This window comes from Chiloscyllium plagiosum, chromosome 19 (genome assembly GCF_004010195.1).
Source record: "Chiloscyllium plagiosum isolate BGI_BamShark_2017 chromosome 19, ASM401019v2, whole genome shotgun sequence".
NCBI classification, from domain to species: Eukaryota; Metazoa; Chordata; class Chondrichthyes; order Orectolobiformes; family Hemiscylliidae; genus Chiloscyllium; species Chiloscyllium plagiosum.
In genome coordinates, this window is record NC_057728.1 from 24,047,064 (window position 1) to 24,069,158 (window position 22,095).

Below are 22,095 nucleotides of genomic sequence, written 5' to 3' on the forward strand. Positions count from 1 at the left end.
ATGGTAGACTGGTTGGTAAGGTTACATCACATGGCTTCCCGGGAGAGCTCGCTAATTAGATTTAAAATTGACTTGATGGTAGGAGACAGAGGATGGTACAGGGTTGTTGTTCAGACTGGAGGCCTGTGACCAGCTGTGTGCTACAAGGATTTGATGCTGGGTTCACTGTTGTTTGTCATTTATTTAAAACAGTTTGGATAAGAGGCACAGTTAGTAAGTTTGTAGTTGACACCAAAATTGGTGGTATAGTGGACAGTGAAGAATGTTCTCTAAGTGTATAATGGGATCTTGATCAACTGGGCCGATGGAGTTTAATGCACATAAATGTGAGGTGTTGCATTTTGGTACAACAAACCAAGACAGGGCTTGCACACATAATAGTTGACTCTGGGGAGTGTTGTCAAACAGAGACACTGATGCTTGCAGGTATGTAGTTCTTTGAAAGTGGTGGCACAGGTTGACAGGGTGTTGAAGGAGGCATTTGGCATGCTTGCCTTCATTGATCATAGCATTGAGTACAGGAGTTGGAATGACATGTTACAGCTCTATAAGACATTGATAAGGCCACATTTTGAGAACTGCATACAATTCTGGTCACCTGCTATAGGACCAGAAAGTTGTTAAACTGGAAATTGTGCAAAAAGATTTACAAGGATGTTACTGAGACTGGAACATTTGAGTTATAAGAAGAGGCTGGATTGGCTGGGACTTTTTTCCTGGAGTTTCAGAGACCAAGGGATGATCTAATAGAGATTTATAAAATCATGAGGGGCATAGATATGGTGAATAGCCAAGATCTTTTCCTCAGGGTAGAGGAGTCCAAAACTAGATGGCATAGTTTTAAGGTGAAAGGGGAAATGTTTAGAAGGGACCTGAGGGACAAATACCTTTGTTGACATCAATGTAGGCTTGTTCAATGTAAGGAGGGAAGAATTCAACCCATTGCTTCAGCAGCTGAAATACTTTAGTAACCATTTAATTTCTTTGTTTCCAAACTGACAATCACTTCCATTCGCAACCATCTGATGTATTTTTAAATTAGCTGCATTAGAATACCAGTCAAGAAGATTAACTTGTGAAACATCACTAAAACTGATCAGCATTGTGTACTTTGGATTATTTATGGATGGGAACTTAGGTAAACATTTACCAAATCTTAACTTTTTAAAAAATGTTATTGTCCTTTAATCATTCTCTTGCAACAACTACACACTTAGTGCAAACTGCTTGCTACAAACATGTAAATCAGTGGACAGTATGTCATTTGTGTGCTGCCTATACCATAATGGTTAATTGTATATAGTGATTCTCTGATGTTATTGAATTTTGTAGCTAATATATTCATGTATTTGCAATTATTTGTGTTGACCTGGTGGCTGTGTATAATGCAGAATACGAACTACTCTAGTGAGAAAGATACATGTCAACTAACAGTCAGGTTTGTTTTGCACAAAAATGTTACAACAAACAAAGCAGCAATTTGTTTATTTTCACTGCCCTTCCATCTATTTCCTTGCTTGTAACATAAAAAATAGTGAACTAAGAACTTTTCAGAAATCCATGGAAGATTTTGCATACAAGTTAATTGTTCCTAAGACACTGATGCAAGTGATGAGAGGGACAAGATGCAGGTTGTTGAGATTCACTGCTGGCATTGTGAGCAAGATCAATGAGAATGGATGATGGAGTAGCTGGACTATTGTTTCTGAAGAGGCAATACTGAGTGCTTTGATAAGTTTCTTGTGAAATGCTCAAAGAAACACAGGGAGTAGATGAAGAATTACGTTAAGTACTAATAATTGGAACAGCAGCACTAGAATAGAAAGGAAAAGAGAAAATATAGGATTTTGGAGATGAAATTGAGAAACGAAAGTAGCTATATCTCTGTAAAGAAATGCAAAGATGCATGTAAGATGGCTTAAGAGTATTAAAAGAACAAAAACAAAATGAGAGAAGTAAAAGACTCAACTGAATCAGCAGCTAAAATATACATACAGATGGACATGGGAATTCAGGTTATATGGGCTTAGCAAAGATTAGAATAGGTCTCTCCTGGTTGTAAATAGAATAAAAAGGAGATGCTATGAGACAATCTAAAGTTAAAGTCAGAGGTCCTGCAATGGAACGGTATTGACCTGTAAATAAAAATGAATCTATTTGGAACACAGGAGCAATATATTGTATGATCTTGATCACTATACCATATAAAAAATAAGACACATTGGAAAATGTATGAAAGGAACCAGATCTAATATAAATAATATGAAACGTGCTTCAAACTCTAGAATCAAGGCAGTCAAGTGGGAGAGATTTTAAAACAAACTCAGATTTTTGCTTCAAATTAAATCAGGGAAAGTAGAACTAGGAACATAAATGGAAATTAGTGAAATTTAAGCTTAAAACAAATGTGATTTTTGAGAAGATTTGTAGTTCAGGTTGAGGTTCTGTTTGGAAGTTTAGAGTATTGAGTAGACATATCTTCATGGGATGTCCTTGTCTCCTTGAACTCAGCCATATTGTTTTGGGTAGGAGAGTAAGCGTTTTTGAATGAAGAGCTGTCACAGTCTGGGATTGTTGAAAGATGACAGAATCTTGCCAAATGCCAGAAGAATGAGTGCATCCATGAAAGAACCTCTTTTTGAAGTTGCAAAACAGTTAAATATTAAGGTTAAATATTAGTGGAATAAATTGCACTGGTTGATTACTGGGTAGCTTGATGGCCATTGGGTACAGTTAATGATGCCTTCCATGTGGGGCAATCCACCATCTTCCTTTTCTACAATGCTCCGCCTGTGTGGAATTAAATTTACGAAAATAGGAAATGACATCACTACAGGAAATGACATCACCAACCCATGGAAACCCAAACATATAAATAGAAAGCAGGAAACACCAGCAGTGCTTTGTCTGGAGGCTCACTGAAGATGTTACTTAATAGGGTGATGAAATGTCTGAAAATGAACCTTCCAGCTCAGCGAGCAAACCTACAGCCAGAATCTCAACCTGAGCTACAAGTCTTCTCAAAATTCACTAATAAAATTTACTGTCTAGCTTTTGAAAATATTACATCATTATCATTAGTGGCTCATTTGGAGTACAATAAACTCTGAAGCCCCCTGTATCTCCCCTGCATTCTGTGGGAACCTTCTACTATGAGCTGTGCATATGGAAACTGTGTGTAAGCTACTGAAGTTTGCTACTGGCCCTCAGTTTGCTGACATTTGTTCCTCCTCAATTTTTCTCCACTTTTATTGTAGCTGTCACAGTGACAATAACACTTGCTTTGGTTTACCCATTGATGGTTCTAATGATTCTATGTGGTGAATATCAGAAACAAAATAGCTTCTTTGTAATGTGAGCAGTCAATAATCACAGCTCACAAATAAATGTTTACCATCATCCTCAATACAGTGGGATATAGGGGACCTTGGGATGTCTACATGTGGACCTTTGACATACCTTTGACATATTCAGCCTTATTGTATGCCACATAAGTCATGCCATGCAAATGCAATAGAAAATTGTAAGTGCGATAGAATTACTAAAACCTTGGCATCCCAATCTCACACGCCGCATCTCCAAGAACAGCAGCATTACATATAAAAGCAAGTTGTTGAATACTTGTTGACTAAGAAGAATGCTGGTCTTTGCCCTTATACAGCCTGTGAGACTTGCAACATATTTGGAAATTGGTGACACTTAAAAGTTATCTGAGATTACTTCTGTTTCTCAGAGATAACTATGATTAATTTGTAACGACCAATGACATGGTCAAAATTGCTTGTGACCAGAATCGCAGTAATAATTCCGTCATTACATGAGTCTTCAACTTGCAATATCGAAGTGCCTGATTAATTCAGTTGACCCTTGAAGGGCTTCACGTCAATTACAAGTGGAGAGAAAAAAACTTAGATTGAGCACTTTGGGTGGAGCTGAGGTTTGAAAACAGCATAGATGGTGCTTCAGGGAGTAAGTTGCAGACTCAACCTGTTAAACTGGATTGATCCTCACCTCCACCCACCCACCTCAAATTTCATCTTCCTTTCTGCCTTGCCCCCCCACCTCTACCTCAACTTCATCAGGTTTGAGGCTCCCCATGTTACCACCCAACCTTTCATTCAGTCTTTATCTCCGCACTTTACACCCTGAGCCCAGGCCTTGGTTGTGGTACCCTCACCCAACCCATACAACATGCATACCCACCTTAGCTGATAAACATGACAGACCGCTTGGCTTTGTATCTGCACGAAAACAAATAGAGGAAATGTGAGCCCATAGATTCTGAATGTGGCAGTAATGCTCAAAATGTTAAGTAAAGGTGGAAATGCTGTGAACATTTAAGTAGACAGAGTGAATGAGGACTAAGAGAATAAACATAAGACCTGAAATTCACCCTATTCTAGTGCATGAAATGAGTTTGTGTCCATGTAGGCAAAGTTGCCTTGAAGTCATATTGCACTGACAGGTGTTGGTGAGATCTAAAATGCAATATCAAAGTGGTGAACTGTTAGCGAGTTTTGAGAAGATTTGTAGCTCAGGTTGTGGTTTTGGAAGTAGGTTTGCTCGCTGAGCTGGAAGGTTCATTTTCAGACTTTTCATCACCATACTAGATAACATCTTCAGTGAGCCTCCGGACGAAGCACTGCTGATGGTTCCTGCTTTCTATTTATATGTTTGGGTTTCCATGGGTTGGTGATGTAATTTCCTGTTCTTTTTCTCAGGGGGTGGTAAATGGTCTCAAAGTGAATGTGTTTGTTGATAGAGTTCCGGTTGAAATGCCATGATTCTAGGAATTCTCATGCATGTCAATTATTGTCAAAACATTCACATCCATTGTGCCCATGCTATTTTAAAAACCTGTTGTACATTTTGTGCTGATGCCTTCGTGGTCCCTGACATTTGCCCCAGACATGGCTGACTGGGAGAATATCATCCCCATCCTCCCCGCTTTGCAGACAGGGTCCTGAAGATTGTGCTGAATGGGTTGGTACTGGCATGCAACTTCATCCTTCCCCAGGACTAGATGTGAGTGACATGACACCAGACCACCCAGTAAAGCAGTTTTTACCATATGGAGGAATGCCCAACTCTGCAAAAGGAATTTTTTTCTCCTTTTTTTTGTGTAAGTGCCACCATCTTCTGTCTGCTGCCTCATACTCACTCTACCTCTGCTACTGTACTGAGCACCCACCAAGGCCCAGGCTCAATCAATCTCATTATTACCTGTCACCAGTGGCACCAGTGACTCTCGAGGCCTATGTGCTGCCTGCTCATTTGCTTGGGACATCTCCTGACCTGCACCAGTGGTGCCACTCATTTTCATCTGCCTCTATGAGGAAAACAATCTGCAATATGGCAGAAAGAGTCAAGATAAGTGTTAGGCTGTCTATCATTCAGCTCTTCACCTCTTTTGTGGAGCGGATACTGACGCTGACAGCCCCAAACAGACCCTCATCTGCTTTTGGAAGCTGCCCTTGACTTACTGTGCTGGGATGCCTTTAAACTAAGGCTATCCATCTTGATTTGACTGAGGCCGGCTGACAACCATGACAAGCTGTTTCAAGAAAGTAATGGTTGTCCAGACTCCCAGTCAAGTTTCATTATTATTCACAAGAGAGAATTGGGTGGAGGGGCACAAAGAGTGTTTGGGTATGCTTTGAACTGGAGGGCCTATCTATTTCTGTTGTCACTGAACTTAAGTTGTGTAGCTCTGAGATGGGTCTTTAAAACACTGCTGGCCCAACCTTAGCTGGCACCGACTGCCCAGTAATGAAGATCCCATCTTTGCAGGCTCTTAGTCCTGAGGCAAGTGGGCTGAGCTGGGAAAGTTCCAAATACTCCATTCCAGCGTCAAGGGTGAAAATCTAGACCATAACAGAGTTATAGAGATGTACTGCATAGAAACTGGAAGTGAATTGAGGGCTGCGTAGATTAGGTTATTTTATTTTAGATTAGGAATAATCCTCGGCTTAGCAATGTGGGCTGAAGGGCCTGTTCTGTGCTGTACTTTTCTATGTTCTACATTCTAAAGAGTCCAACTTGTCCATGCCGACCAGATATCTGATATAACTCTAATCCCATTTGCTGCCAGTATTTGGCCCGTATCCCTCTAAACACTTTCTTTTCATATACCATCCAGATGCCTTTTAAATATTGTAATTATACCAGCCTCCACCACTTCCTCTGGCAGTTCACTCATACATGCACCACCTCAGTCAAAAGGTTTCTATATCTTTCCCTTCTCACCTTAAACCTGTGCCCTCGAGGTTTGGACTCTCCCACCTAGCGGAAAAGACCTTGCCTATTTACCCTATCCGTGCCCCTCATGGTTTTATAAACCTCTAAAAGGTCTCCTCTCAGCATCTGATATTTCACAGAAAATGACTCCAGCCTATTCAGCCTCTCCTTACAGCTCAAACCATCCAACCCTGGCAATATCTTCATAAATCTTTTCTGCACCCTTTCAAGTTTCACAACATCCTCCTTTTGGAAGGAAACCAGAACTGCACGCAGTACTCTAAAAGTGGCTGAACCAATGTCCTGTGCAGCCTCAACATGACTCCCAACTCCTATTCTCTGACCAATGAAGGCAAGCATACCAAACATTGTCATCACTATTCTGTCTACCTGTGACTCCACTTTCAAGGAACTATGAACCTGCATTCCAAGTCCTCTTTTTTTCAGCAACACACGTCTGGACCTTACCATGAAAGGTATAAGTCCTGCCATGATTTGGCTTTCCAAAATGCAGCATCTCATGTTTATCCCATCTGCCACTCCTCAGCTCATTGGCCCATCTGATCAAGATTCTGTTGTACTCTGAGGTAACTTTCTTCACTGTCCACTACATCTCCAATTTTGTATCATATGCAAACTTACTATACCTCCTATGTTCACATCCAAATCATTTATACAAATAACGAAAAACAGTGGACCCAGCACCAATCCTTGTGGCACATCATGGTCACAGTCCTCCAGTCTGAAAAGCTACCGACCACCACCACCCTCTATCTTCTAACTTCGAGCCAATTCTGATTCCAAATAGGTAGTCCTCCCTGCATTCTGTGTGATCTAACCTTGCTAACCAGTCTACCATGAGGGACGTTGTCAAATGCCTTATTGACGTTCATATAGGTCACATCCACCACTATGCCCTACTCAATCCTCTTTGTTACTCCTTCAAAAATCTTAATCAAGTTAGTGAGACACAATTTACCACACACAAAGCCATGTTGACTATCCCTAATCCGTCCTTGCCTTTCCAAATGGCAGAATTCCCTCCAACAGCCTTGAATTTCTTTTTATCGTTTTATAAACATCTCAAAATCAGATTTTGTCATGCAGTGCATATTATAAAAGTCATATAAAAGCTTCTTGTAGCCCTATAGATTTCCAATTTACATATACTGATACACATCTATTTTATATATACAGATTATATACATATAGTGATATTACAGAGCTGTGTGTATTTTCTGCATTCTTCCAAACTGCGCTTTTTTTGTCTTTTTCACATAGATTTTGAAGTTAATAAAGATAAATTAAAAGGTTAATTTTTGTAGCTGCTGCCTATTTTACTAATAGACCATGAGAAGTTCTATCTGAGCAAGTCATTAAGCTTTCTTACATTTTTCAAAGGAGAAAATGAAATAAACCACATTTCTGAGGGAACTGAATTCATTGTAGAAAGTATTGACCTGGTGTTTGATTGAAAAACATCACAAGCAGAATTCCAGCTACAATTTTGTTTTGCCTTTCCTGGTGACTGTTAAATTGCCTTTTTAAGTTTTAATCTGTTCTGAAGGACTCCATGCAAAAAGTAGACTCAAATAAACCACATGTTCTACCTTACTTTATAGAAACAAATAGAAGAAAAGTAACACTGCAGACACAAATTTCATATCAAAGATGAATTATGAATATATTAAATTGTTTTGAAGAAATAAGTATACGGGACTATCATGTTAGTTTACTATTTACACCCTGGTCACTTTAACCTTTAATTGTGAAATAAGATATGATCACAGAATAGTAGTTTAAGAAATTTCAAAATGTTTAATTCCAAAGGGGCAGTTTAAGGATAAGGTTGGTGTTAAAGAAAAATTAAAGCACTTTCTAACTTGTCCGAAGGTTTTTTTGTGAAAAATTGATCCATTGAATGAAGCATTATCTGTACATAATTCCCCTCAGTATTTTATAGGACATTGCATAATTTTCAACTTTATGATTTATGAGCTAACTAACCAAAAATGGAACTTGAATAATTTCTTCACACTGAAAAGTCTGCATCTTATGCAATTGATTGCCACTGAACTGAAACCTTGAGCAAAATCTTTTAGACTGGTGGATGTGAGGCTAGCTGGGGATGGTAATAAAAAAACAATGGATAGTATTCCCACTGCCAACCTGCATGCCCCCAACCATTAAACATCTATGTGGATAGTGCGCAAAACCTAGACTGGCCTACAAACCCTCGGAGAAAGTGAGGACTGCAGATGGTGAAGATCAGAGCAGAAGTGTGGTGCTGGAAAAGCACAATAGGTCTGGCAGCATCTGAGGAGCAGGAGAATTGACATTTCGGACATAAGCCTTCGGTCCAGTTAAAATTAGAAAGTGGTCAATTATTGACTATTTAATATCCACTTCCTATCTGACTACAATCTTGAGAATAATGGGAAGATTTAAGGGAGAAGGACAATGACTATCAGGTAAGTCCATTCAGGCTATTGCGTGAAGATGAGGAGGGAGGGCTGCCTTCGTCACTCACCCTCTTTTTAGATCATGTGTTCCCTGTTCCAAAAGACTGTCCAATCAAATGTTCCCTCCAAACCTAGCTGTTAACCAGTTTCCTATTCCATGGTGCATTCTCTATCCAACACCTTGACCAATCAGTGTTCACTTGCCGATCAATTAGCACCACCTTCCCATGCAGTATAAATTGTTGTTGCCAGGATACTGAAGGAGGCAAAGAAGGAGCTTGCTGAGGCCTTGACACAGATCTTTGTATCCTCTTTAGCCACGGGCAAAATCCTTGAAAACTGGAGAATAATCAATATTGTTCCTTTGTTTTAAAGCAACAGGGATAATCTGGGAAATTATAGGCCAGTGAGCCTTACATCAATGGTAGGGAAATTATTAGAAAAGATTCTCAGAAACAAGATCTACTCACATTTGAAAAAGAATAGACTTTCTTGTAAAGTCAGTGTGACTTAATACATGGGGGGTCTTATCTCCCAAATTTGGTTTGAGCTTTTTAAAGAAGTGATAAAGGTGATCGATGAGGGTACGGCAGTGGATGGTGTCAACATTAACTTTAATAAAGCATTTAACAATGTCCCCCATGGTAGGCTGGTCTAGAAGATTAAATCACATGAGATCCATGATAAATTGGACACAAAATTGATTTGGTCATAAGAAGCAGACAGTAATTGTGAAGGGGTGTTCTGCGAGGATCGGTGCTTGGACCTCTATTGATTTTAATATATATATAAATGATGTAAACAAAAATGTAAGTGGTCTGAATAGTAAGATTGCATACAACATTAAAATTGGCGGAGTTGTGGATAGTGAGGAACGTTATCTATATCCTGCTGTGTCCTTTGATTAGTTAGAAAGTTGGGCTGAGAAATGGCAGTTGGGGTTTAATCTCGACAAGTGTGAAGTGATGCATGTTAGGAGGTCAAATGCAAGAGTAAAGTGAACAGGTAATGGCAGCACCCTTGGGAGCATTGAAATATAGAAGGATCGTGAAAGTGACAACACAAGTGAATAAGCTGGTAAAGAAACATACGGCATGCTTGCCTTCATCAGTCAGGATATTGAATACAAAAGGTTGCAAGTCACGCTGTAGCTGTATAAAACTTCATTTAGGCCACATTTAGAGTATTGTTTGTAGTTTTGGCCCCCATACTATAGGAATGATGTGGAGGCTTTGGAAAGAATGCAAAAGAGGTTCACCAGGATGTTGTCTGGATTAGAATGTATTAGTTATGAAGAAAGATTGGACAAACTCGAGTTGCTTTCAGTGGAGTGTCAAAAGCTGAGGGAGTGATCTGATAGAACTATATATAATTATGAAAGGCATGGATAGGGTGGATAATCAGAGTTTCTTTCTGAGGAAAGAAATTCCAAATTCAAGGGGGTATAGGTATAATGTAAGAGGCGAAATATTTAAGAGAGATCTGTGAGGAAAGCTTTCTTCACAGAGAGGGTGGTAGGTGCCTGGAACGTCCTGCTAGGGGAAGTAGTAGAAACAGATACACTACCAGAGTTTAAGAGGCATTTAAATAGACATGTAAACAGGCCTAGAATGGAGTGATACAGACCATGTGCAGACAGATGGGATTTGTTTAGAATGGCATTATGGTCAGCATACACAAAATGGGCCGAAGGGCCTGTTCCAGTGCAGTACTGTTCTATGTTTTTTGAAATATGATTATCTTGCACCTCTTTCCTGATGCAGAATAAAAAAAAACTTCATTGATATGTTTCTTTTTCAATAATACTCAAACTTTGTATTATCAAGCAACTAACTATTGTCATAATTGGAAAAATAGTTCTTTGTGTAAAATACAATTTCACTATTTCTACCAGAAAAGGCACAATATGAACAGTTTAATATGCATAGACAGAAGTGTTACACAAAATGGAATGAGCATATGAATTAAGCTAAAAGATACGGTTTGCATGGAGTTGTATGATGTTTTTATATCTGTGTTTGAGTACACATCTTTAAATTTCAGTGTATGTATGAAATCATAACATTATTAGCCTTTAATCCCATAAGCTTCCAATCTGCTAACAATTTATTTCTGTTAACCTTCCTTCATCTTTTCAGATGCAGGATGCCATGGGCTATGAGCTACCGTGGGTCTATTTTGTGAGTCTGGTCATCTTTGGATCCTTCTTTGTTCTAAACCTGGTTCTTGGTGTATTAAGCGGGTAAGCTGTCAGTTTGGTATCTTCATTGTCCCCACTATCCCTTCCTATTATCTGTTTCTTCACTGCATTCTGCCCTGGAAAATATGTCCTAGCCATTAACTAATAGAAGTAAGAGATATCTATGCTATCTTGCACTTTGACTGTGATGAATGTTTTAAGTACCAGATGGTGTCAATGTTATGAGACTATTGCACTGATGGTATGCTTGCAGTCACCATAAAGTCCTGGTATTCTGTGATGCTGGGGAATGTGAGCTGGGCAAATCTTTTGTAAAAGAAGGGAACTGATTTGCAGGATGATTTAATTAGGCTGGATACAAAATTTTGAGCATTCATTGAATACGAATGTGTTACAAGTATGAACCCAGAGTTGAGATGGAGAGATAAAGTCAGTAGTGTGTTTGTGGCACATTGATTTTCATAGCAGCCTGTGGTGGGTTCATACTTGTAACATATTTGTATACCATGATTGCTCATGAGTGTAAAATATTATTTAATAAATGAAAATGTTTCACATTTGTTTAAATGAGGCAGGAAGCAGACCAGTTTGTGAAGTTCTGTTCTTGACGTAAGTAGTTTTCCTTGCTCAAATCTGTGGCACAAGGGATGAGAGTAGGAGAATAGGGGGTAGGTGGGCAGTAATGTAATCCAACTGTTTGAGAACAGAGGGAGAGATAACACAGAGGACAAGAGACCTGAAAAAAAAACCCAAAGAACTGCAGATGCTGAATATCAGTAACGAAAACAGAAATTACTGGGAAAATTCAGTAGGTCTGGCAGCATCTGTGGACAGAAGGCAGAACTAATTATGAAAAAGGGTCACTAGAACCTGAATTTTTCACTCTGCTTTCTTTCCACAGATGCTGCGAAATCTGCATCTAGAAGTCTAATTGATTTAATTTAACTAAGGTATTTGAGAGAGTACATGTCAACTGAGAATCAGTCATAATAATATTCAATGGTGGAATGGGCTAGATGGGCCAATTGGCCTATTTTTGCTCTAATTGTCTGGATTTCTCTATAGCGAAAATGCTTGAATCTATGATATGTTAACAGCAAACTTAGGGAACAGTAGTAGGATTGTTCAGAGTCAACATGGATTTATGAAAGGGAAATTATATTTTACAAACTTTTGGGGTCTTTGTGAATGTAACTCACAGAATATAAAACATCAAACCAGTGGATATGATATATTTAGTTTTTCAGAAAGCTTTGATAAGGTCCCATAAAAGAGGTTAGTAAATAAAAATAGAGTGCCTGTGATTGGAAGAAGTATAAAAACACTGATGGAGAACTAGGTAATGGACAGAAAATAGAGAATAGAAATGAATGGGTCATTTTCAGGTTGGCAGGCTGTGACCAGTGCCGCAGAGATAAGTGCTTGGGTGTCAACTATTTGTAATCTATGTCAAAGTAATGGATCTGGGGATTAAGTATAATATATCCAAGTTTGCATGTGACACAAATTAGGTAGAAATGGGAGCTGTGAGAAGGATGCACAGCCACTTCAAGTGGATTGGGAGATTAAGCAAAAAAATGAGGAGTTGGAGTACAAATGTGGTGAAATGTAAGGCTACCCACTCTGTAGGAAAATCAGAAATGCAGAGTGTTCTTAAATATTGAAAAATTCAGAAATGTAGAACTTCTGAGGGATTTGGTTGTCATTGTTCAGGAGTCCTGGAAAGATGACATGAAGGTACAACAAACAATTGAAGAGGCAAATGGTTGTTGGCCTTTAATGCAAGAATATTTGTGCCTTAAAGTCTTACTGTAATTACAAACAATTTTGGTGAGATCATACCTGGAGTATTGTGAGCAGTTTTGATAATCTTACCAATGGAAATATATACTTGCTATGGATGGAGTGTGATTAAAATTCACCAAACTAATTGTTGGAATGGACACATTTTCCTATGAGGTGGGATTAAACAGAAATCTTTGGATTTTAGATGAATGAGGGGTAATATTATTCAAGCAAACAACATTCTTAGAAGATGGATATTTCCCCTGGCTGTAGTGTCTAGAACCAAGAGAGAGAGTCTCAAAATAATTGTCAAACCATTTAAGACTGCAATGAGGAGGACTTTCTTTGTGGACCTTTGGAATTCTTCATCTTAGAAATCTGTGTCTTTTCTAAAAATCATTGACAGGTCATGCGCATCACTGGCCGTGCCACTATTTACGTTGAGTCTGGATTTGTATGTAGGCCAGACCCATATCTGATAACAGATTTACTTAAAGGGCATTAGTGAACCAATCACCAGCATTTACATAATCATCATTAACCTAGCATCTATTTTCACTGTCTACCATGGTGTCATCTGAACACAGGCCCCTAGAATATTAGTCTGGTGTTCTGAATTTCTAACCCACTGAATTTACTAGTTGACTGACATTGTCACCACACCACTGCCTCAACTGACTGAGTTGTTGAGTATGTTTTTTAGACAGATTTGAATTAATAGATTAAATACCTCAATCAATAGATTTCTGCATGTTAAAACATTAGAAGATACAGAAATAGAGCAGGAAAATTATCAAGTAAAAATCAGCTGGAAGGGGTGAAAGACCTACTTTTGCTCGTGTTTCTTACGTTCTTATATAAATAGTTGAAAAAGACAAAAATAGACTGGTGGAATGGGTATGCAGATGAAATTCAGTAGAGTGAGGTGATAAGAAGACTGAGGCGAGACAATACAAACAAATGGTATAATTTCATTAAAGGTCCAGAAGCAATGTGATCTGGGCTGTTTTTGAATGGGCACAAAAGCCAGGAACTTATGCTCAACTATTACAAAAATTAATTTGGCCCCAGCTGAAGATGTATGTTTAATTCTAAGAGACTTTAGAATCTTAAACCTTTGGAGCTGATACAGAAGAGATTCTAGCTTTGAGGAATTAACTAAGTATATTGGAAAACTGCAAGCTCTTCTTAAGAAGAACAAAGAGGAAAGATAATAAAGGTGTTTAAAATGATCTAAAGAAAAAAAGAGAAACGCTGTTTCTAATCTCAGATCAATAACCAGACAGCAGAAATTTAAGATGTTTAGCAAATTAAAACAAACAACATGAAGGATTCTTTTTTTAAAAAGGAACAAGTGGTTGAGTGGAGTGTATTGAAATGATGATGGAGGCAGATTGAAGACACACAGACCTACTTTATGGACATTATGGCAGAACCAATCATGTATATACAGGGAAAGCTCTGTCCTATGTCTGCCGTTTCCAAAGTCATCTAGAACATTTAAGGGATACGATTGGTTACATGTCAGTATTCCATAACTATGGACCTGAGTGGAAGGAACAGCTCAATATTTCAGAATGCATGATAGCAGAACCATCGTCAGTGAGTGTACTTGCAAGAGTACATTTAAAGCTTCTTGCATTATACATTTAGAGATAATAAAGTTATGTGATACTTAAGCAGTCTCATGCTGTGGGACAACTTGGTAACAGTCAGCAAGAAGTGGACATTCTAAGGTGACTCAATCATTTTTGATGAAAGGATCATTTTATTGCAACCACTGATATGTATGTGGTTGTGTAAATGCTCAATGTTATCAGTCACTTTAATGCTAAAGTCAGTCCAGGGCAAGGTTTGTACATGCACATGAGCTTTCACCAAGGTGAGGAGACCAGAACCATAGTTGAAAATAAAATGCAACATTCCATTGTGTGGATTAATCAAATGGAAAATCAACTCAATCCTTGAGGAATGTGGCATACAACAAGCCTAATTCAGTTTCCTTGGAAATGGATGGTAATGCTCTGTTTTACAATTGCCTTGGCTAAAACATCAGCAGCATTGTATTCTTCCTCAACATCAGTTTTCTTGACAAATGATTCATGACAACATTACTCGATCCCAAAACCTAAAGGATGTCCTCAATACTAAAGCAGTGATTAATGCAGTCAACTGCTGGACAGAACACTGACTCATTCTCGATGTCCATCAAATGCTACTAGAAGCAGCTGAAGCACAAACAGTTTAGAGACACGCTCAACGTTGAGTGGCTTCAAGAGTCAAGCAAGCTAGTGAACTTCCAGCAGTGTCTTCACCAAAATCTCCAAAAAAGAGTTCATTTTCATGGAGTGGACGAAATCCAAAAGGAACTAATGACAACCATTATTTCATGCTGTAAAGAAATCATTGGCTGTAGAAGAGTCTGTCTGTAGGAGAGTATGTGTCTGTGTGTACAGTGCAATGGGGTCACCTGTACTATGACATGAACCCAAGGTCCTAGCTTCAACCAGGAACTTGGGTCCATGTCACACTACAGGTGACCCCATTGCACTATATGCACACACACACAGACACACATTCTCCTGCAGACACACACACTCATGCAGACACCCTCTCTCATACACTCACACACATACACTCCCACACACACCCTCTCACAGACTTATACCCCCTTACACTCACATATACACACTCTCTCACAGACTCTCACAACCCCCTCCCCACACACGCACATGCACACACACATACACATTCGTTTTTTAGATTAGAATCATTCTGACCATTGTGGTGCAGACAGCCTCACAGTTAAACTCACACCTTCAAAACATTATCTGGGCTGACATGACACCAATTGTTAAAGTTCACTTGAGGATGTAACTTTTTAAAACAAAGTTTTGCGATTTACATATGAAAAAACTGAAACCAACATGGTAATTCTAAAATATGAGAGACTGAACAAACATTCAAGGTCTTTTTCAATACAGAGGAACCTCGATTATGCGAACACCAATTATCTGAAAATCGGATTATCCGCAGGAGATCTCGAGGTCCTTACAGAAACATTGCATCAAAGACATGTGTCCAACACTGATCGCATCTTTTGCTTACAGTGATTCGAAGTGCTGCTAAGAACAGTCCTGGACTGATGGGAGCGCAGGCACCGTCTCTAAATGACTGACCTCTCACTCCCTCTTTCTCCCTCCCCAAGCTTTCCCTGGAGTTCTACACAGGTGTGCACCCTAACCCTCCCCCCTTCCCCAGATAATCTCTCTAACATTGTCCTGTACAGGACAAAGGTAGAACCTGTCAAAAAGTTATAGTAAAACGTTGTTTGTGTGTGTGTGCGCGCGTGCGCGAGCTACTTTGCGACTCATCCCCCCCAAAAGGCGGCGGCAGCAGCAGACTGGTGGGGGACGGGGCCTCACGTGCGGTGTGCTGCTGCTAGTCTCCTGAATGGGGAGCAGACTTAGTAGAAAACTCCGAGGCCCAGAGGAAAGTCATTGAATAGATTAACCAAATAATCAATTATCCGAACAAAATAGAGCCCATCCATCTCATTCGGATAATCGAATTTCCTCTGAATTTAATTTCAAATAATTTCACACTGTAAACTTTTGCTATAAATTCTGTGTCTTACAATCTTATTCTCCACAACCACTGATGACGGAGCGGCGCTCCAAAAGCTAGTGCCTCCAAATAAATGTGTTGGACTATAACCTGGTGTTGTGTGATTTTTAAATTCATACTGATACTGATATCCTTGTGTATCAGGCTGTTAGCTTTCCAACTATCTATATGCAACTGAAACTTGAACAACATATTACCACTTTCAATATCGTTGAGAAGTAACTTCAACATTGTTTGACATGGATTCTCCCCATCAGCTGGGAGGACAGCAATCTTTGAAGCTGCTAACAGCACCAGCATTGAGAGCATGATCTGAAACCAACTCTGCTGGGCCAGCCACGTGCTTAGAATGTCTGCGTTCTGACCACCAAAGCAATCATTGCCACCTCCATGAAGGCACTTGAAAAAGAGGAGGATAAAGGAAACATTTCAATGACACCCTGAAATCTTCCTCAAGAAATGAAACACAGATATCATAGCATGGTGTATTCAGAAGAAACAGACTTGGAGGAAACTACTGTAAAGGGACATGATTTTTTGTGAATACCCAGTGGCCAAGAGGTAGTACCAAAGAGGAAACATAGGAAGGAATGCCAATGATCTCAAAGCCGAGGACCAATTCCACCTGCTGAAAACATCTGCTAAGATGTTTGATTGGAGATGGGACTCTCAAATTGGGCTTATCAGCCACTCAAGGATTCACCGAACCCTGACCAGTGACATTGAATTTCTGAGTTGGACAATGATATTTGTTAGCAAGTGATAGCTAATGATGACTCTGATTGCTATATGGGTGCAACTGTATGCTGAACATGTGGCAAACCATTGAAAGATGAAAATCCTAATGCCTGAACTGCCTGACTTCCCTTGTTAAGCAGGCACAAAATAAATTGGTGGGATCTTGTAAGGAGAGTATCAGTGTCCATGTAGATGAGCTTATGAATTGACATTTGTGAAATATCACAGGGATCCATTATGAAACACAACCTATCGTGCTACAGCAAAGCATGCAAGTCACAGTACGTTCAGCTATGTTGAGTGTCAAGAAACTAAAGTAAGGCTGGATGGTCTTTACTTTAATGCTCGGAGTGTAATAGGGAAGACTGATGAGTTAATGGTATGTATTGACACATGGAAGTATGATATTGTTGCCATCACAGAAAAATGGTTGAGGGAAAGGCAGATTGGCAACTCAACATTCTGGGGTATAGGATCTTTAGGTGAGACAGACAAGATGTAAAAAGCATGGTGGTGTAATGAAGGAGTCAATTACTGCAATAAGGAGAGAGAAGGATCCTCAAACAAAGCTTTGTGTGTAGAACTTAGGAATGTTAAAGGGGGCAGCTATTTTTCTGGGATTGTTTTATAGGTCCTCTGAGAGCCAGCAGGAAATAGAAGAGTAATTATGTAAAGAGGTGTAGACAAGAGTTTGATGTGGCAATGGGGGTACACTTAGGTGGTAGCAAGCACAAAATAGTATGGTACAAATATATTTGGGACAAGAAAAAAGATATCCTGCAAAAAGATGGCTTTGGACTAGTGGGGTGGTGGGAAATAAGGCAAGATTTGGCCATAGTAGATTGGGAACAGCTCCTTGTGGATAAGACTATAATGGAGCAATTGGGGGCATTCAAAATGGAACTGGGAACAGTACAGGTCCAACATGTACCCTTTAGAGGGAAATGTAGGAGAAATAAGTTCAGAAAATCCTGAAAGTCAGGGCAGTTTAGGACTGCATTAAAAAAACAGTAGGGCTTTTAGCAAGTCCAAAGGGAATAATTCAGCTGTGGCCCTGGAGGAATACAGAAAGTGGCAGGAGGGTACTTAAAGCCATTAGAAGAGCAAAAAGGAGCTTGAAAAAGGACTTGAAAATGAGATTGGGGAGAATCCTCACATATTTTATAGATATATTAAAGGGAATATATTAAAGGGAAGAGATTAACCAGGGAAAGACATTTCCATTAGGGACCAAGGGGGCAATGTGTGTGTGAAGCTGCAGGATATTGGAAAGGTGCGGAATGAATACTTCCCTTCGGTCTTCACTCTGGAAAAGGAGAACGTAGGTACAGAATTCAGGAAAAGGGACTGATGAACTTGCACATAGTTTGACATAGGAAATGAGAGGTATTGGAGGCTCTGTCGGGCTGAAAAACAGATAATTGCCCAGAAGAATTGCAACCCAGTGGCTCTGACACAAATTTTAAATTATTCTCCAGCCACAGGAGAAGGTGCCAGAGAACTGAAGGACAGCAGCTGTGATTGACCCCCTTCGTTGAGGAGTCAGTCATGAGAGGGCATAGTTTTAGGGTAAGGGGCAAGAGATTCTGAGGATATTTGGAAAAAATGTTTTCACTCAGCATGTGGTGAGAATCTGGAATGTACTGCCTGGGAAGGTACTGGAGGCTGGAAGCCTTACAATCTTGAAACAAATACTGAGATGAGTACCTCAAATATTATAACATTCAAGGATATGGGACAAGTGCAAGAAATTGGGACTAGCGTACTTTTAGTCAGTGCAGGCTTAATGGGTCAAAGGCCTTTTCTGCTCTGTTTGTATGTACAAATCTATAAATCCCTAGTTTATCCCTGAAATGATCCATCAGTATAGAAGTTAAGACTAACTTGTTACCTTTAGGTCTACCAGGATTACTACTTAGTCCATGCAGTGAGAGATCTTTGTCGAGCAGCTGCCATATGTATGAGACAATGCCTTGGGATTTCCTAAATCATCATCGACATCATCATTGCTCATCTGCAGATAGCTATTTCTAAACCTGTACATCCTTTTTTTGTCCTCTAATTCTCCTTCCGTGTAGTGCCTCTTGTCCTGTTGCTTCTCGCTGTCCAGGATGTACACCATTTGATTGAAATAACTGCTGAGATAACAGCAGCAACATCACAACAGTTCTTTTGTAGCATTAGAAGCAAAAGAGAAGTAGCAGGGTTGATCTGTGCCATGTTGATTTCCCTGTCAGAATATTGTGAAAACATTAAGTGAAAACACACACTTCAGTCTACCCATCACTCTTCCCCTGTGAAGATCTAGATTAGAGCTTCAGAGAGGTTAATCAAGCAACTGGTCAAGTCCCAACCGGAACTGGCTCCATGTATTTCCATATTGCTATGTGTCTTGAGAAAAAGATGTCTTGCTACTAATGTCACAGGAATTTGGACGCACCTACTACAATCTCATTACCTTCTAGCCTGACAAAACTCTTTTCCACATGCAATAACTATCTTGAAATAATTTAAAGTTATTGGAGTGTTAGTGGAGTCTTGGCATGAATCAGCTTCCAGGAGCCTATCCACCTCACCACTGCCACCACCACCATTGTACCCCACCCTGAAATTCTACCACACTAGACCTCCTCTCGTACTCTCCTTCCCCTTTTGGTGATATGGCAGTTGCAGTATGATGCTTGCAGTCCTAGTCAAAGGGGTGATGAAGTTTTGAATGAATGTTCCTTCTTACATTACTGTTGTAAATGTCAAATCATAAAATGGTAATCAGACCACAATGTATTTTCACTTAGTTCCATGTCAGATCAGGTTGCACTCAGATGGTATGAGGTAAGGTGGTATGAGCTACTATTTTGAACTCAGTAAAAACTAATTAACGACATTGACAGTCTTTAAAGGGGCACTGTAAACAAAGAAAATGCCCAATTAAATTTATAAATTCAATTTATAATTTTGGGAATTAATAAAGCACTCCAACTCCTTTAGTACCCACCCTTGAATGCACTGAAAAATATCACATACTCTCTCTCCTCAAGGACACCCAAGCATAGATATAACTGCAAAAGAGAACAGGCAATTAGGCCAAATAACGCACTCAACTAAATGCTAACTGGACCTGTTTATGTCCACCTGAGCCAGATCCAGGAGCAGATTCATGAGGAGGTACTTTAATTTGCCCATCTCCTGACAGGAGTCTCAAAGATCAGGAACTCAGTTTATACGTGAAACGTAGACTCCTCAAGGCTGCAAAACAAAACACAGGTGGCCTGGAAGTCCATGAACGACCTTCACTTTCCAGTGCACAGGACTGCTAAGTACAAGACCCTCCATGCTAAACCCTAATGCAAAAATAGAGTACTCCCATCCATGGAACCTCCAGCCAGAGCAACCCCCCACCCCTGCAACTTCCTGCACTGTAGAATGCCACAGTGTTGACTGGATGATTAACAAGGGGACAGGAAATTCATCCCATATAAGAGACACCTCCACTCAGTGAAATATTTTGTGAGACAATTTCCAAGAGATAGCACTGGGCACTACTCCACCAACACAGCCACACCTACATCCAGTACTGGCCACCAGACATGACATCTTGCTAACAGCTTTATTTTGGTAACCCTTAGATGACCCTGGTAGAATTCAGCGAGTGTTTGGTGACAACCTTTGCTCAGGACTACCACACTTGCTTCCCATAATAATATGCCATCCTCTACTGTGATTTGGTCTCTCTGGATCAAAAAGGTTTCAGCTCTTTGATTTCCCCTAAGACCACCAGCAGTTTCAGTTTTGCCAGGACTGGTCTTTGAGTCCAAAGTCTGATATTATCAGCTGTGACTGGAAGTATGTACAGAAAATTTAGAACCATTACAGACTCTTCCAGTACCACCGGTGGTGTATCTGTCGGTAGGAGGCAGCTCAATGTATTTGCTAGTTGGCATCCTGGACAGTGTTCAAACTTGTCGTTACTCTCTTCGTATTAGAGCCCATCACTGAATTCAGCCTGAAGCTATGAATGGCACTGTTTGGGGTTTGTGGTCAGTTAATATCACAAATTTACAGCTGTAAAGGTATTGGTGGAACTTCCTCACTCTCAGTATGTCCACCAAACCTTATTTCTCTGTCTGGGCATTTTTACTCTCTGCATTAACCAAAACTCTGGATACCTATTGGGTATTCTTCTCCATTGGGCCACCCAAAGCTAATACCACCTTTACAGGGATGCTTTATAGAGAGTCATCACATATCAATATCATATCTCACTTGAGATCATACTGTGCCAATACCTTAGAGGATGACAGCTGGTTCTTCACTTCGCTGAAAACTATGGCTTGGATATGTGACCATTTTCAAAGCTAACACTCCTTAAATAGTTAATGCAAAGGTGCCAGGTTATGTCTGAACTTAACATAACAATTCACCAGCCCAAGGAAAGACCGAGACTCTGGGACAGGCGTGGGAGCCGGGCCACCTTTGATCGCCCTCACTTTATCTTGCAACAGACAAAATCTGGTCTTATCGACTTTGTAGGCCAAGCAGGCCATTTGAGGTGCCTAGGAAACACATTCTGCCCTTCTAAGGCCTGCCTTGGAGAAATGTCCAAGGACTATGTCCAAATTCTCCAAGTACTCCTTATTGGTCTTCCCTGTTATTAACGCATCATTTAGATAAGTGATGATCTGGGGTAGACCTTGTAAAACATTCTCCATTGTCTGCTGAAAAACTGCACAGGCAGAGAAGACCTCAAATGGCAGTCTTGTACAAACCCTAATGAGTATTACGTGTACCAAACATGTGTGACTCCTTATCTAACTGCAATTGCAAATATGCATGACTCACAGGGCGGGCCTTGCAGAATCATGGAATTTCTTCCTGGTCAACGTGCAAAAGTGGTCTTTTTTTTGATAGTCCCTAGACTTTCCTAACAAATAGGTATTTAATTAGGACTTCACTCAGGGCAGCCTTTTTCAAATCAAAATGTGTTGTACAGTTAAGTTATAAAGGTTCCCTGATCTGGATTGTTAGTACAGTCGAGGTCTTGCACAA

At 39.9% G+C, this 22,095-nt stretch overlaps 1 protein-coding gene across 1 annotated transcript in view; it reads left to right on the forward strand.

The window, feature by feature from the left end:
- Positions 1 to 22,095, forward strand: part of cacna1c (calcium channel, voltage-dependent, L type, alpha 1C subunit) — an 890,104-nt gene that overhangs the window by 349,980 nt on the left and 518,029 nt on the right. Inside the window, exon 8 of the mRNA XM_043708872.1 lies at positions 10,838 to 10,941. Within this exon, the coding sequence (XP_043564807.1) occupies positions 10,838 to 10,941 (104 nt within the window). The remainder of the gene's footprint in view (positions 1 to 10,837; positions 10,942 to 22,095) is intronic.